The following is a 16,125-nucleotide window of genomic DNA, read 5'->3' as shown; positions in this document are numbered from 1 at the left end:
ACATTTTGTTTTATTTGTTCGTTATATCTCAACTTTGGTCTTCCCCTTGTTTCCTTTTTCGACTGGCATTTGTTTGCTTGTGTTTTGCTCTACGTATAAAAATTCGTTAGTTATCTGATTTTGCATATCCTACTTTCGTTTGAAAATAGCACTTTTAAAATTTCCAATATTCCAGTTATTGTGATGAAGACACCAATTTACGTGATAAATCTTGTGATGCCTAGTTAACTCGGGATCCCGTAAGTCTCTCCTGTTATATAGTCCTTGGGCACGGCAATTCTTCTTCTTATCATTACAACTCAAATACTTACACATACGGTTCCCAAAAGCTGCACGTTTCAAATACATAGTGATCCCATATTCCATATAAGTTTGGTTGAATGTATGTATGTACCTAACGTATTACTTCTTAGTGCTTTTGCTTATTCTTCGCGTTAATGTTTATTTTAGCTTAAATAAACCTACGCTCACTTATTATTGCATTTCCCTTTTAAATAGTGTTTTAATAATCAAAGCATAAAGCACTAAAATCGGCCTTACCTCCGAAAAAAAACGACAAGACGGATCTTAATAATTCTTTTTGCATTCGATTCGTGAATGCGCCAGGAAACTTTGTGAACCGGAGCCATGATATAATATTGAAAAACTGCATACAACAAATTCATTCTTAAAGTGCATCTCAAACAGACAAAAATAATTCAGAACTCGTCAATTATCGGAGGAAATGAGTTCAGTTTTGTTACACAGAGGTTTTTGGTGTCGCTGAAAACAAATATGACGTCGAAAGTGATCTCCGGAGTACCTGGTGCCCAGGGTACCTACTGTTTACCTCGTCTTGTGAAGTTTTCGGCAGATTCGTTAAAAATTAGTCAAAAATCATTACTCGGGGGGTTTTTCGGGTCGCTAACGACGAATATGACATCGGAAGCGATCTCCTGAATACCTGGTGCCCAGGGTACCTACTTCTTATAGAGTTTTCGGAAAATTCATTAAAAACTTAGCTAAAAATCATTACTCGGAGATTTTGGGTCGCTGACGACGAATATGACATCGGAAGTGATCTACGGAGTACCTGGTACCCTGGGTGCCTACTGTTTACCACGTCTTGTGGAGTTTTTGGCAATTTCATTAAAAATTAGTCAAAAATCGTTACTCGGGGGGTTTTGGGGCTCCTAGCGACGAATATGACATCGGAAGTGATTTCCGGAGTACCTGTTGCCCAGGGTACCTACTATTTACCTCGTCTTGTGAGTTTTAGGTTAAAAATTAATTAAAAATTTAGTCAAAAATAATTACTCAAGGGTTTGGGGTCGCTAACGAAGTATATGACATTGGAAGTTATCTATGGAGTACCTGGTACCCAGGATACCTACTGTTTACCTCGTGTGGTCGAGGACGACGAGTTTTCGGCAAAAAATTTATTAAAAAATTAGTCAAAAATAATTACTTGGGGGTTTTTGGGGTCGCTAACGACGAATATGACATCGGAAGCGATCTCCTGAATACCTGGTGCCCAGGGTACTTACTTCTTATAGAATTTTCGGAAAATTCATTAAAAAATTAGCTAAAAATCATTACTCGGAGGTTTTGGGTCGCTGACGACGAATATGACATCGGAAGTGATCTACGGAGTACCTGGTACCCAGGGTACCTACTGTTTACCTCGTCTTGTGGAGTTTTCGGCAAATTCATTAAAAATTAGTCAAAAATCGTTACTCGGGGGGTTTTGGGGCTCCTAGCGACGAATATGACATCGGAAGTGATTTCCGGAGTACCTGTTGCCCAGGGTACCTACTATTTACCTCGTCTTGTGAGTTTTCGGTTAAAAATTTATTAAAAATTTAGTCAAAAATAATTACTCAAGGGTTTTTGGGGTCGCTAACGAAGTATATGACATTGGAAGTTATCTATGGAGTACCTGGTATCCAGGATACCTACTGTTTACCTCGTGTAATGGAGTTTTTGGCAAAAAATTTATTAAAAAATTAGTCAAAAATAATTACTAGAGAGTTTTTGGGGTCGCTTACGACGAACATGACATCGGAAGTGATCCACGGAGTACCTGATACCCTGGGTACCTACTGTTTACCTCGTTTTCTGGAGTTTTCGGCAAATTCATTAAAAAAGTAGTCAAAATTCATTAATCGGTAGGTTTTTGGGGTCTCTGACGACGAATATGGCATCGTAAATTATCCCTGGAGTACCTGGTGCCCAGGGTACCTATTGTTTACCTCGTCTACTGGAGTTTTCGGCAACTTCATTAAAAAATTAGTCAAAAATAATTAGTAACGAGATAAACAGTTGGTGCCCTGGACACCAGGTACTCCGGAGATCATTTCCGATGTCATATTCGTCGTCAGAGATCCCAAAAATCCTCGAGAAATGAATTTGGACTAATTTTTCAATAAATTTGCCGAAAACTCCAGAAAACGAGGTAAACAGTAGGTACCCTGGGTACCAGGTACTCTGTAAATCACTTCCGATTTCATATTCGTCGTCAGCGATCCAAAACGCCCGAGTAATGATTTTTGGCTAATTTTTTAATGAATTTGCCGAATATTCCAGAAGAAGTAGGTACCCTGGGCACCAGGTATTCCGGAGATCATTTCTGATGTCATATTCGTCGTTAGCGACCCCAAAATCCCCGAATACTTATGTTTGACTAATTTTTTAATAAATTTTGTAAACAGTAGGTATCCTGGGCAACAGGTACTCCGGAAATCACTTCCGATGTCATATTCGTCGTTAGCGGCCCCAAAAACTCCTGAGTAACAAAGTTGAACTCATTTCCGCCGATAGTTGACGAGTTCTGAATTTTTTTTATTGTCTGTATGATATGCACTTTAAGAATGCATTTTTTGTATGCAGTTTTTCAATATTATATCATGGCTCAGGGTCATAAAGTTTCCTGGCGCATTCACGAATCGAATGCAAAAATAATTATTAATTAATTACTTTTAATGGGAAATAAGCCACAATTTTACCAAAAAAAATATTTTATTAATGTTTTTTTTTAATGACTTGGGCATCGAAACGTTACTAAAATCATTTTTTTTTTTTTTTTTGGTAAAATTGTAGCTTATTTCCCATTAAAAGGAATTGATTATAAAAATGCCACAAGAAAATAGCTTCAGAACAACATTAAGAATTATTAAGATTCATCTTGTCGTTTTTTTTGGATGTTCAGTGCTTTATTGTTTAGACTATAATAAAGACTTATTTTTATTAAGCAGAGAGAAAAAATTTGTGTAAACCAGTTAAAGAAGTGAACATCAAGCGAAGAATGCTAAATATGTAAATGCTATTCATCTATTAAATGGACAAAGATACCCTTATGTAACGGATGTGTATGAGTAAAAAATTGACTTATGACAAATGATGTAGAATTTCTTCGTGAATTCTGCATGTCGTAATTTAATAACTACTCCTTTTTTGCAAATTCATAGTTTATAGCAAAACTGTAGGTCTTGTGATCAACTGTATAAATTAGTTTAAAGTTTTTATAGTACAGTTTTTAATGTTTGACTTTCTTTTCTAATGTAAGTATTTTTGTTCCAGCTTTTTGGCAAGAAACCCCGCTCTCAACTTCCCTGGAGTGTCCCGAAACTTCTTCGGACCGAACGGAGCCCTTCCACTCACCTGCGAGGAACACGATCCCGAACTACTTAGCCCGATCATTACCGGAACATGGATGCCGGAAGCCGTAGGAGGCATGCAAGGCAAGAGCGTCGTCTTCGCTGAGACGCAGATCGTCCAGGAGTCCATCGCCATTCCAGGCTCGGACCTGCACATTTTGTACCAAAGCTCCCAGGCGACGGGCTATCTCAGTATCATCTACATGAAGTTGACGGGGCCGAATATTCCTAGTTCGTTGACGCACGTGCATGTCAGGTAAGCAAAAAGTTTGTGCATTTCTACAAAATTAAGTAAAGAAACAACAAAAGAGCTTTTGACACGAGATTCAATTAGTTGCTGTTTTTATTTATTTATTGTACTTAATTTGTTAGGGGAAGCTTTATTGTAATACATTTAGTAGTTTAATACTATTAACTAATGCCGATTAGGAATATATACAATACAGTCCTTTCTTGGGACGTTTTTTACTTTATAACGTTTACAAAGTAAATTTAATACATTTAGTGGTCTAAAAGATGTGGATTTAATGTCATCAGTACATAATTCGCAAATATTTTACGGCTATCTCTACTTTTTCTGTCTGTACACGGCAAATTACGTGTAGTAAAATTCTCACTGGTATGGATATGTAAACTTTACTTGACAATGTCATCATTAACTTTAAAGATGGCTTTTGAATGTTCTTGGATAACTTTACTTGTATAATTAATTGCTTTAATTATTAATTCAGTTAATTAATATGATAATTTTTTCACTAGTTATGTATTCAGTGATCATAATAATTTATATACTGTACAACAAAAACTAATAATCGATCGAGAAAGGAGGAAAAGTGATAAAGTGATTTTTTAATAAAATATTGTTACTATGAAACGCTTACAATTTTGAACATCTTATTGGTATTTTAACCATTGGCATTAAAAGGAGTTAAAGTAAAATATTCAAAAATATCGAAAAAAATGTGTCCTCTAATCAAAAATTGATTTGCAGCTGTGTTTTTCACAAATGTTGTCGTAGTTCCTCTTAATGTCTCCGTTCGATTTTCATTCCCTGTATATATGTAGATATATGTATAATATAAAGTCTTACACTATTTTTCTTTTTTAGTTATTTGTTAATGCATTTCGGTCAAGCAAAAGTTTGTTTTTAATATAGATACTTATTTATATTCAAATAAAAATGTTTTTATAATTCTAGATTTTTTTATTTCTCTTAATCTCATAATTATAATAATCACTAATATGAATAACCACTAAGCAAGTGTATATCAAATAAGTAATAATTAATAAGGAAAGATTATATGGATTATTAACATTGGAAACGATTCCAAATTGCTCATTTAGTAATTGCCCTTCATATGTTATTATAGCTCAATCTAATATCAAACGTTTTGTTGTTCTTGCTTTTCGCATGCGCAATATACGGGCTAATTACGCAATATTTGTGTTTTGATATTATTATGTTATTAACATTTAATTTAAACCATTTCAACAAGATGTTATATCAAAATAATTAAAATATGTTGTTTTAAAATAAGTTAGGTAAATAGACATTTAATTAAAAAATAATACAGTTGTGTATTATTAATAGAAACAGTCTGTTTCTATTTATTATTGTTTTGTTTGATAAATATCTAGATTAGATATAGGAGAAATCCCGTTAGAGATACAATAGGATACAAATTACGATTAGTGCGGCAGATTCGTGCAATATATTATAAGAATTGCACATTTAATGATACAAGCGTATAATTTGGTCCACATATACTGCACAAATAAAGGTTCAAATTTAGATATGAGGCCATCTCAGATTTTGCCTTTTACAAAAATGGCGGTCATTCAAAATGGGCGACTATACATATATGACTAATAGCACGATATCTTTTGAATGAAGAGTCCGATTTCAACCAAATTTGGTACGTAGGTTCGTTTTGTGATTTACAAGATCGATGCCATAAACTGGAAGAATCGTTTTACCAGAAGTTTTGTTTTTCCTGGTTTTTTATGTAAAACTATTTTATATTGTGTAAATAATTTATTTTCAATTTTTTCACCCTGTATATATTAATTTTTCAAAATGGTAATACCACTATTGAAAAGAGCGTAAGAATATGTTTTAGGAAATATTTTGAACTTTGTAGTTATATTAATTATAATTACCATTTAATAAATGCATAACGTATCTTCACATGTACCTATATGTGGCAGATTCGTGCAAATATAAGAATTATTGTACATTTAATGGTAGAGTCATATAATTTGGACAACATATACTACACATACAAAAGTTCAAATTTAGATATGAGGCCATCTCAGATTTTGCCTTTTACAAAAATGGCGAGCATTCAAACTGGCGGCTATACATATGTGACTAATAGCACGATAACTTTTGAACGAAAAGTCCGATTTTAGCCAAATTTGGTATCAAGTTTCCTTTTTTGATGAATAAGATCGAGGTCTTGAACCGGAAGAATCGGTTTACCAGAAGTTGTGTTTTTACTGTTTTTTATGTAAAAATATGTTGTTGTTTTTTTCAATTCTTTCACCCTGTATATATTAATTTTTCAAAAAGGTAATACCGCCATTGAAAATAGTGTAAGAATATTTTTTAGGAAAGATTTTGAACTTTTTAGTTATGTTAATTACCATTTAATAAATGCATAACGTATCTTCACATGTACCTATGTGCGGTAGATTCATTTTGAATGCCTGCCATTTTTGTAAAAGACGAAATCTGAGATGGCCTCATATCTAAATTTGAATATTTGTATGTGTAGTGTGTGTGGTCCAAATTATATGCTTTTACCATTAAATGTACAATAATTCTTATATTATTTGCACGAATGCGCAGCACATGGGTTCATAGGTACATGTTAAGATACGTTATGCATTTATTAATTGGTAATTAATATAACTAAAGAAATCAAAATATTTCCTAGAAAATATTTTTACACTCTTTTCAACGTCGGTGTTAACTTTTTGAAAAATTATAATATACAGGGTGAAAGAATTGGTAAAAAAACAACATGTTTTTACATAAAAATCAGGAAAAACACAACTTCTGGTAAATCGATTCTTCCGGTTCAAGACCTTGGTCTAACACATCAAAATAAGAATCTATATAACAAATTTGGTTGACATCAGACTTTTCGTTCAAAAGTTATCGTGCTATAAGTCACATATGTATAGTCGCCATTGTGCATGCCCGCCATTTTTGTAAAAGGTAAATCTGAGATGGCCGTATATCTAAATTTGAACCTTGATGTGTGTAGTATATGTGGTCCAAATTATATGCTTCTACCATTAAATGCACAATAATTCTTATAATGTTTGCACGAATTTGCCACACATAGGTACTTGTGATGATACGTTATGCATTTATTAAATGATAATTAACATAACTAAAAAGTTCAAAATATTTTCTACAAAATATTTTTACGCTCTTTTCAATTGCGGTATTACCTTTTTGAAAAATTAATATATACAGAGGGAAAAAATTGAAAAAAAAAACATATTTTTACATAAACAACCAGTAAAAACACAACTTCTGGTAAACCGATTCTTCCGGTTCACCATATCCCTCTTGAAAATCAAAAAGAAAACCTATATACCAAATTTGGTTGAAATCGGACTTTTCGTTCAAAAGTTATGGTACTATTAAACACATAAGTATAGCCGCCATTTTGAACGCCCGCCATTTTTGTAAAAGACAAAATCTGAGATGGCCTCATATCTAAATTTGAACCTTTATATGTGTAGTATATGTGGTGCAAATTATATGCTTGTATCATTAAACGTGCAATTGTTTCACATATCGGCCGCAGTAGATGTCATATAGTATTCAAAAATATATTGACAGTAAACAAATAGAAAATTATAGACCTACAGGGTGAGTTATAACTATTGTGATCTAGTGTTTCTTTGTTTCGACCAAAATATCGTAATTTGAATTTAAGATGTTTTCCCTTGTCAAATGTTTTCCCAAAATCAACGTATAAAACATGGACATTTACATTCATATTCATGCATATTTGAACTATCACAGCAAATAACACCTGCTTGTTCCTAGCCCATTCGTAAAATATATTCTTTCTTCCAGTTTTTTAATTATATGACCATGTATTATTTTCAAGAATAATTTGAGATGACTTATTTGTATTCACTGCAATCTTTAGCGTTTATATTTTTAAGAATAGCACAAAAAGTGCTATCTACAATAAATGCGAGGAATACCTGGATGACACACAGTTTGGTTTCCGTAACGGGTTTGGAACGAGAGAGGCATTGTTTGGAATGAACGTACTTGCTCAAAGATGTCGAGATATATCTGTAGATATATACTGTTGTTTTATTGACTTCCAAAAGGCATTTGATCGTGTTAAGCACTCTATATTGATCGAAGCTCTGAAAGACATAGGCTTGGCAGAGATGTTCGAATAATTGCAAATTTATATTGGAATCAAACAACATCAGTTTTAGTAGATGGTGTGGAATCACAGGCTCTGAATATTAAAAGAGGAGTACGGCAGGGATGCCTCTTGTCACCACTGCTTTTCAACCACTGCTTTTCAACGTTTACTCCGAAATAATTTTCGGAAAAGCTCTTTCTGAAAAACAAGAAGGAATACTTGTGAACGGTGAAGTCATCAATAATTTGCGATATGCGGACGATACACTACTCCTAGCTTCTAGTCAAGAAGATCTGCAAACACTACTTGATAGTGTCGTTGAGAGTGGTAGGGAGGCAGGTCTGGATCTGAACATACGGAAAACCAAAATACTCGTAACAAGTAAACAGCAGCATATAAAACCGTCTATATAGTATATTTACATATTATGTAAATACAGTGGAACCCCGATAAGTCGGCCCCCGATAACCCGGAAGTCCGGCTAACCCGGACCGATTTTCATCAGATAAACATTTTGATTTTCAATATTTTGTATTTTTCAATTTAATTGTGGCTTATTTCCAATCAAAATAGTTAATTATCAGACAAACCTTTCAACAATAAAAATGTATGTAATATAATATTTGAGAGATAATGTGTATGTGTGTATTTTTTTTTAACTGTACGATATTAAAAATGACTCATAGCACACGCCGCAGAAACAACAGCCACCTGTCTGTAGTATCTATTTCTTTTTATTTCAAACTGTCAGCATTGTTCAGGAAAGACTATTTAAAAAATTCTTTTATAATCAATGGTCTTTAGTATTGTGTGTCTTGTATTGTTCGCTTCCATTTGCTTACGTTTGGGTTTGGTGTTTTTTAGTAATTTTAATGAGTAGGTATTACTGTGAATACTGTGCATATTTATAAATATATTTCATGTTATTTCAATTCTAACGGAGTTTATCTGTAAGTATACCGTATTTTATTAATTTTTACCATATTCTCCGGCTATCTCGGATTTTCGATAACCCGGATCGGTCGCGGTCCCGATTAATCCGAGTTATCGAGGTTCCACTGTAATACCAAACTTGAACAAGTTGATAAAATCGTTTACCTTGGACAGCAACTAAATTGTAACGCAGAAAGTCACGGCGAAATTAGATCTAGGATAGAGCAAGCTAGAGCCGCTTTTAGAAGGATGTCCAAGGTGTTATGTAACACAGACCTAAAATTGGCATTGAGGATCCGCCTACTTCGCTGCTACGTGTTCTCGGTCTTACTTTATGGTGTCTTGTCCTGGACTGTGAATAAAATCGATCTAAATCGCCTTGAGGCTTTCGAAATGTGGTGCTATAGAAGAATTTTAAAAGTTTCCTGGGTGGAGAAGATTCGAAACTCCACAATACTGAAACGTATTAGTAAGACTATACTGAGATCATAAAAAGCATCAAGCAGAGAGAGATGGAGTACTTCGGACATGTAATGAGTGGTCCCAAATATAGGTTGCTACAAAATATTATGCAAGGAAAATTAGCAGGCAAACGCGGTCCAGGACGAAGAAGAACCTCATGGTTGAAGAACTTGCGAGATTGGTATGGTGTTGATACAAGCATGCTATTTAGGGTGGCAGTGAATAAAATTAGGATAGCTGTGATGGTAACCAACGTTCTGAAAGCACATGGTACATGAAGAAGAAGACAAAAAGTGGAGAGTGACCATTGTTTAGGTATTTGTCCTATTTTATACACTGTGTTAAACAAGTCTACTATGATATCTAAGGCTTTCTAATGAGATTTGGTCTGAACCTACTTCTTTACCAGTTTTGCTGTTTTTAATGCCATTTTAATTTTAGTTTCTCTTTTAATATCCTTAAAACCATTTCATCTCTTACTTCTACTACAGTCTACTCTATTCTATTGTCTTTGAACAATTCACTGATGTATTCTGTTTATTTCTTTAATTTTGTGTTAGTATTCACGTATTCACTACAAGTTCCCCTGTTGTTTTTCCCGGTTGTTTTTTTCTATTGATTGTCTATTGTATATTATAATTCTTCTTCTCTAATATTATATAACGCATGGCACAAGCTCGAAACAAAGGACTGTTGATGACAAGCCCTATTACCTTACTTAATATGTCTTCCGAGTAGGTATATATTAAATAATATTGGTGAAAGTATACACCCTTCTCGAACACCTCTTTGTATAATTACTACTTGTATTAATTATTATAATTAAGCAACATAAAATCTGTATCTACGAATTCTTTAAATTATTTGCAACAATAATCCAAGATTTATTTTACTTCTAGTGTGTTTTTAAATAAAGTGCTAATTAAATTTAAATGCTCTGAGCTTAAAAGCTCAGAAACAAAAATTTAGTTGCGGGTTTAAGTATCAAAGAGGAAATCCCGGTTATACGGAACTCTAAACTTAGAGCTGAATATTTCGCAACAAAAAGTTAAACCGCTTACCCCAGTCACAGTTTTCTGAGTGCCAGATACGAATCTTCTTTTACGAAGTAGTTATTTAGATCCGCTAATTGTTAATTAAAATTTGGACTATTACTAAATTTTTAATAAATGTCAACCGATCTCATACTTAAGAGTTATACTATTAGACAAGATGATTAATAATAGTTTCGATTAATATTAGCATGTTTGCAGAAAACGGATAGGTTTGTTCAAATAAATATAGATTGCATATTATTTTTCTTCTTTTTTGTGTATTGGTTTCCGAAATTATGTGTTCCAAAATATAAGCATATCTTCCATTCTCTCGTATTGTTAAATCGCTCCGCACTTTTAAATACACTCCTGGCCAAAAAAATCGGGACACCTTAAAAATAGGTCATTTTTGATGTCTCGAATCTCCTAAACCTGTTGTCCGATTTTAGTGATTTTTTAATATGTTACAGACTTATTCTTTATGAATATGGATCTAGTAATAGTGTTGCTGAACAGGTAAATGTCATTTTATACCGGGTGTAACAATAATACTGTGTTTTTCATGAAAGTTTTTCCACACCCTGTGGAATATTTTATCATTTAAAAAATATTGAAATTAAAACTCAATTGTAGCCTTGTCCTTTCTTCAGATTCTGCTTTTTGATTCATTCACTTATGTTATATAATGAAAAAGTTAGGTACAGTGGAACCCCGTTAACTCGGATTAATTGGGACCGCGGCCGATCCGGGTTATCGAAAATCCGGGTTAGCCGGAGAAAATGGTAAAAATTAATAAAATATGGTATGCTTACAGATAAACTCCGTTATAATTGTCACACAGACACTGGTAAACCACGTTCGCATTCCACACAAAACCACACATACAAAGCGTCGTCAAATGTCTCATTCTTAGCTTTATTAGCTTTGCACCGATTGTCCAAACTGTCTTTTGTTATCATTTTGAAAAAAAAATTCTTCGATTTTAGTTCTATTTTTCTTCCAATCCGATACTGTAGATGTACCGACACCATAATTTAATGCTGCAAGATTCACCTTTATCAATTCTACGTAATGCTTCTAGTTTCTTTTCCACTGTCACTACAATATTTTTACGTTTTGTTGCCCTTATAGACAAAAGACACGCAAACACTAAATGTGAATAAATTTACGAACGATTACAAAACCGAAGCAAACAATACGACTTTACTGCACACAATACCGTCTCTGATGTTATGTTATTTAATAACAATGATAACTAAGACCATTGTTAAAAAAAGAATTTTAATAGTCTTTTCTAAACAATGCTAAGAAAGTTTCAAATAAATAAAGGATAATACAGGTGCCTGTTTTCGATAACACCACAATGAATGTGGTGTGCCATGAGTCATTTTTACTATGGTAAATGTAATTCAATCCGGTTCCATTATCTCTCAAATATTATATTACATAGAGTTGGTACAAAACCTCGTGAACCTTGAAAATGCGTATGTATAACCGAAATAAAATGAAGCAAAAAACATACGACTATTTTATTTGCTGCGAATTGCGCGACAGGGTCCCATCTGCACCCTGATATTTTCAGTAATGTCGGATTCAATCGTTTCGTTCGTATATTGACGTCACCAAATGAATGAATTAGGTTCACGAGATTTTGTAACAGCAATACATTTTTATTGTTGAAATGTTTGTCTGATAAAAATCAGTCCGGGTTAGCCGGAGTTCCGGGTTATCGGGGTTCCACTGTACTTTGACAACTAGCCATGTTCTTCATCAATGCAGGGTGTTTCTAAACAAGTGCGACAAACTTTAAAGGTTTATATTGTATGAAAAAATAATGACAGTTTGCTTTATAAACATATGTTGGCAAATGCTTCGTTTCCGAGATACGGGATGTTGAATTTTTTCTTACAAAATGACGATTTATTTATTGCTCTAAAACCTGTTGTGATATGCAAATGAAATTTGGTAGGTTTTAAGAGGTAGTTATTTCACATTTTTTGACATACAACTAAAAATTTTATATTCGCAATTGGCGTGCATACAGGTGATATGACCAGGTAATATGACCCGTATACACGCCAATGGTGAATATAAAATACGTAATTGTATGTAAAAAAATGCACAATAACTTCCTCTTAAAACCCACCAAATTTCATTTGCATATCTAAACCGGCTTTAGAGCAATAAATAAATCGTCAGTGGGTAAGAAAAAATTCAACATTCGGTATCCCGGAAACCAAGCATTTGCAGACATATGTTTATAAATCAAACGGTCATTATTTTTTCATGCAGAATTACCCCTTACAGTTTGTCGCACTTATTTAGAAACACCCTTTATTGATGAAGAACATGGCTAGTTCTCAAAGTACCTAACTTTTTCATTATACAACATAGGTGAATGAGTCACAAAGCAGAATGTTAAGAAAGGCTAAGGCTACAATTATGTTTTAATTTCAATATTTTTTAAATACTAAAATATTCCACAGGGTGTTACGAACTTTCAGGAAAAAACACAGTATTATTGTTACACCCGGTATACAATGACGTTTACCTGTTCAGCAAAACTATTACTACATCCATATTCTTAGAGAATAAGGCTATAACATATTAAAAAAATCACTAAAATCGGACAACAGATTTAGGAGATTCAAGACATCAAAAATTACCCATTTTTAAGGTGTCCCGATTTTTTTAGCCAGGAGTGTAATTCAGGTATTTCATTTTATTTGTTCAGAAAATGTACAAATTGTATAAATATTTTACAATATAAAAGTTTCGAAATTGTTAAGGCTGTATGACACTATGCATTTTCTTGTATCATTTCTAATATCGTTTCTGATATGTCAAAAAAATGTATAGTGTCATACACAGATACAAGAAACGATATCAGAAACGATACAAGAATTTGTGTCAGGCACAGATTCTTGTACAATAACTGCGCCAATTTCTGCGCAAAGAGCAAAAACGTAAAACCTGCTGGTAAAACTTCTAAATGTCATAATGGCGGCTGAAAATGAGATCATATGAATTATGTCTTGATGAATTTATTTGTGTTTTGTAGGTATTATTTATAAATATTTTATTGATACTTAATATACCGTTTGGTATGGACTACTGTTCTACTAATAACCATATATTTAGAATAACTTTGGGTTTCATATTGCATAATTTTTTAATAGAGGAAAATACAATAGTTATAATTTGGATCAAACTGAAGATAATTATAATGCAAATATTTTAGCACAAATATCAAAACAAAATAAAAAACACAAATAATCAACAGTCAACGTAAAAATTCTAGTTATTATAACATTAAAATATTTGTTTTTAAAAGTTTATAAATTTTATAAAATCCTTAAAATCAGCTGTAGACGCAGTACTACCATACCAATGTAACGTGAGAGGGTGACAAACAAAATTTCGACCAATCACGTGCCGAATTTCATACAGTTTTCGATACAAGAACTTGCATAGTGTCATACAGGGCAGGGCAGAAATGTACGTACAAGAAATGATACAAGAAAATGTATACAAGAAACGATATCAGAAACGATATTAGAAATGATACAAGAAAATGCATAGTGTCATACAGCCTTTAGTGTAATAATACTTTTTGTTACAGAGTTGAGGTCGAAGGCTCTCTACACACGAAAACATACGAAGCCGATCCGAATCTGATGCACACTTTCGCATGGAACAAGCGAAATGTTTACAAACAAAAAGTGTACGGTATCGTCCAAGCAAAAGTGTCCATCGGATATCAACACAGCACATGTCTGGAACCAGTGTGGGAAACACAAACGGCCGACATAAAAGGGTTTGACGTTGACATATCTGATATCGGGGGTTGGGGCCTTGACATTCATCACCACTACAACTTCTATGAAGGTAAGATATATGATATGGTGTATACTGTATACAATTATTATTATAGGTTAGTGAAATAGATAAGCGAAGGTCTACGTTCAAAATTGGATATAATATGTATAATTATAAACGGTTGTATAGAGTGCTCTTAATATATCCAGTTTCGCTTCAATGACTTTAATGTATGAAAATAAGATAGTTCTCACAAAGATTTTTTATACCAATATTTAAGATTTTATGTATTTTTTTATTTTTCGGCCATATTTATAATTTATATTCGATACCATACTAATAGACCTGGATCCCGCGTACCAAAAAAAAGTTGATTAATAGCAAGCTGAAAACTTGTTAATAGCTTAACGGTGTCTAGTCGGAAAAACTTTGATGTATGGGAACATTGGAACAGGGGAAGTTTTAATTGTGGAACAGGTTAAAAATTTGGAACGTCAGACTACAAAAACTTTCCATGTATTTTGTCGGACAGAACTTCCAACTGATTTGTTACCATTTCATTAAACTCTCATGCAAAAATTAGACTGGTGTTTATCCCCAACTGGACATTTTAATGAGTGGAACACGAAGGACATCATTCCTCTCAAATGACAGGAATCAAGTTGGTTAGTAATAGCAGTCTGATTTTTGCATGAGGGTTTAATGAAAGGGTAACAAATCAATTGGATTTTCTGTCCGACAAAATACATGGGACGTTTTCGTAATCTGACGTTACAAATTTTTAAACCGTTCCACAATTAAAACTTCCTTGTTCCAGTGTACCCGTACATCAAACTTTGTCCGACTAGACACCGTTAAGCTATTAACAATTTTTCAACTTGCTATTAATCAACTTTTTTTGGTACGCGGGATCCAGGTCTATAACTGAAATGAGCCATATTTTTAAATTATTCCTAAAAATTATACACCCATGGATATTATAGACTGTGCGGAGAAAAAATCAGCCGTACATAGTTTGGTTTTCGGAATGCAGTGGGTACGAGAAAGGCATATTGTTATTATACAAGTGCAATGTCAACGATGTAGAGACGTAAATTGCGATATTTATGCATGCTTCATTGATTCCCATAAGGGTGGTTCGCCAAAATAAGCGGCATATGGTGTAACTCGCTTTTTTCTTAAGTCCTTTACATACTGTGTTTCAAATTATGTTGCCAAAGTTAATTCATATAATAGATGAATGTACGCCAATGTACGTATTAATTTTAAAAAAAGTATTTTTACAAGCATTTTATGCAATTTTAATGTCAAAATATCAACTCCGAGGCTGTAACCCATCTTGTTTTTTGATCTGTTTTATAGTATTACACACTGAAAAGTTACAAAAGTGCAGATTATTTTATCAATAATTAATTAAAAACCCAATGTAATTTAAAACTGTCAAATTAATAACTTTCATTTTTAAAATCAAATCATAAAAATCTACTACTAAAAACTGTAACCAACTTTGTGCATCAACACCGAGGCTTCATGAAAATATATGAAAAGTTAGGCCAAACTGCACTATACTGTATGGCAGGCAGCTTGACAAGAGAGGAACGCTTCAGTCTAACCCAAGTTGTGGAAGAAAGTGGACGAACATGATATCGCTAAGCGATAGAAAATTTATCAAGGTGTCTTAAGCTAAGCGTATGTTTTTATACAGTCAACACCGAAGCCTTCGTAAAAACTTAATTTTTCTAATTTTTTTAATATGTTTTTCTTTTAAGTATGCGCTATAAAGTTTTTTTGACACCACATGAATAAAGCAGAATTATTTTTAAAATTTGTAGA

At 33.2% G+C, this 16,125-nt stretch overlaps 1 protein-coding gene across 2 annotated transcripts in view; it reads left to right on the top strand.

The window, feature by feature from the left end:
- The window catches only part of LOC114333661 (teneurin-a), a 499,544-nt gene that overhangs the window by 393,677 nt on the left and 89,742 nt on the right, over positions 1–16,125 (top strand). For both annotated transcript variants that reach the window (XM_050653925.1, XM_050653924.1), the window contains 2 exons: positions 3,559–3,891; positions 14,096–14,361. In XM_050653925.1, coding sequence (XP_050509882.1) covers positions 3,559–3,891; positions 14,096–14,361 — 599 coding nt within the window. The remainder of the gene's footprint in view (positions 1–3,558; positions 3,892–14,095; positions 14,362–16,125) is intronic.

This window comes from Diabrotica virgifera, chromosome 6 (assembly GCF_917563875.1).
Source record: "Diabrotica virgifera virgifera chromosome 6, PGI_DIABVI_V3a".
In the NCBI taxonomy this organism is placed as follows: Eukaryota; Metazoa; Arthropoda; class Insecta; order Coleoptera; family Chrysomelidae; genus Diabrotica; species Diabrotica virgifera.
Note: the sequence above shows the minus strand (reverse complement) of the source record. Positions and strands in the feature narration are given on the sequence as shown.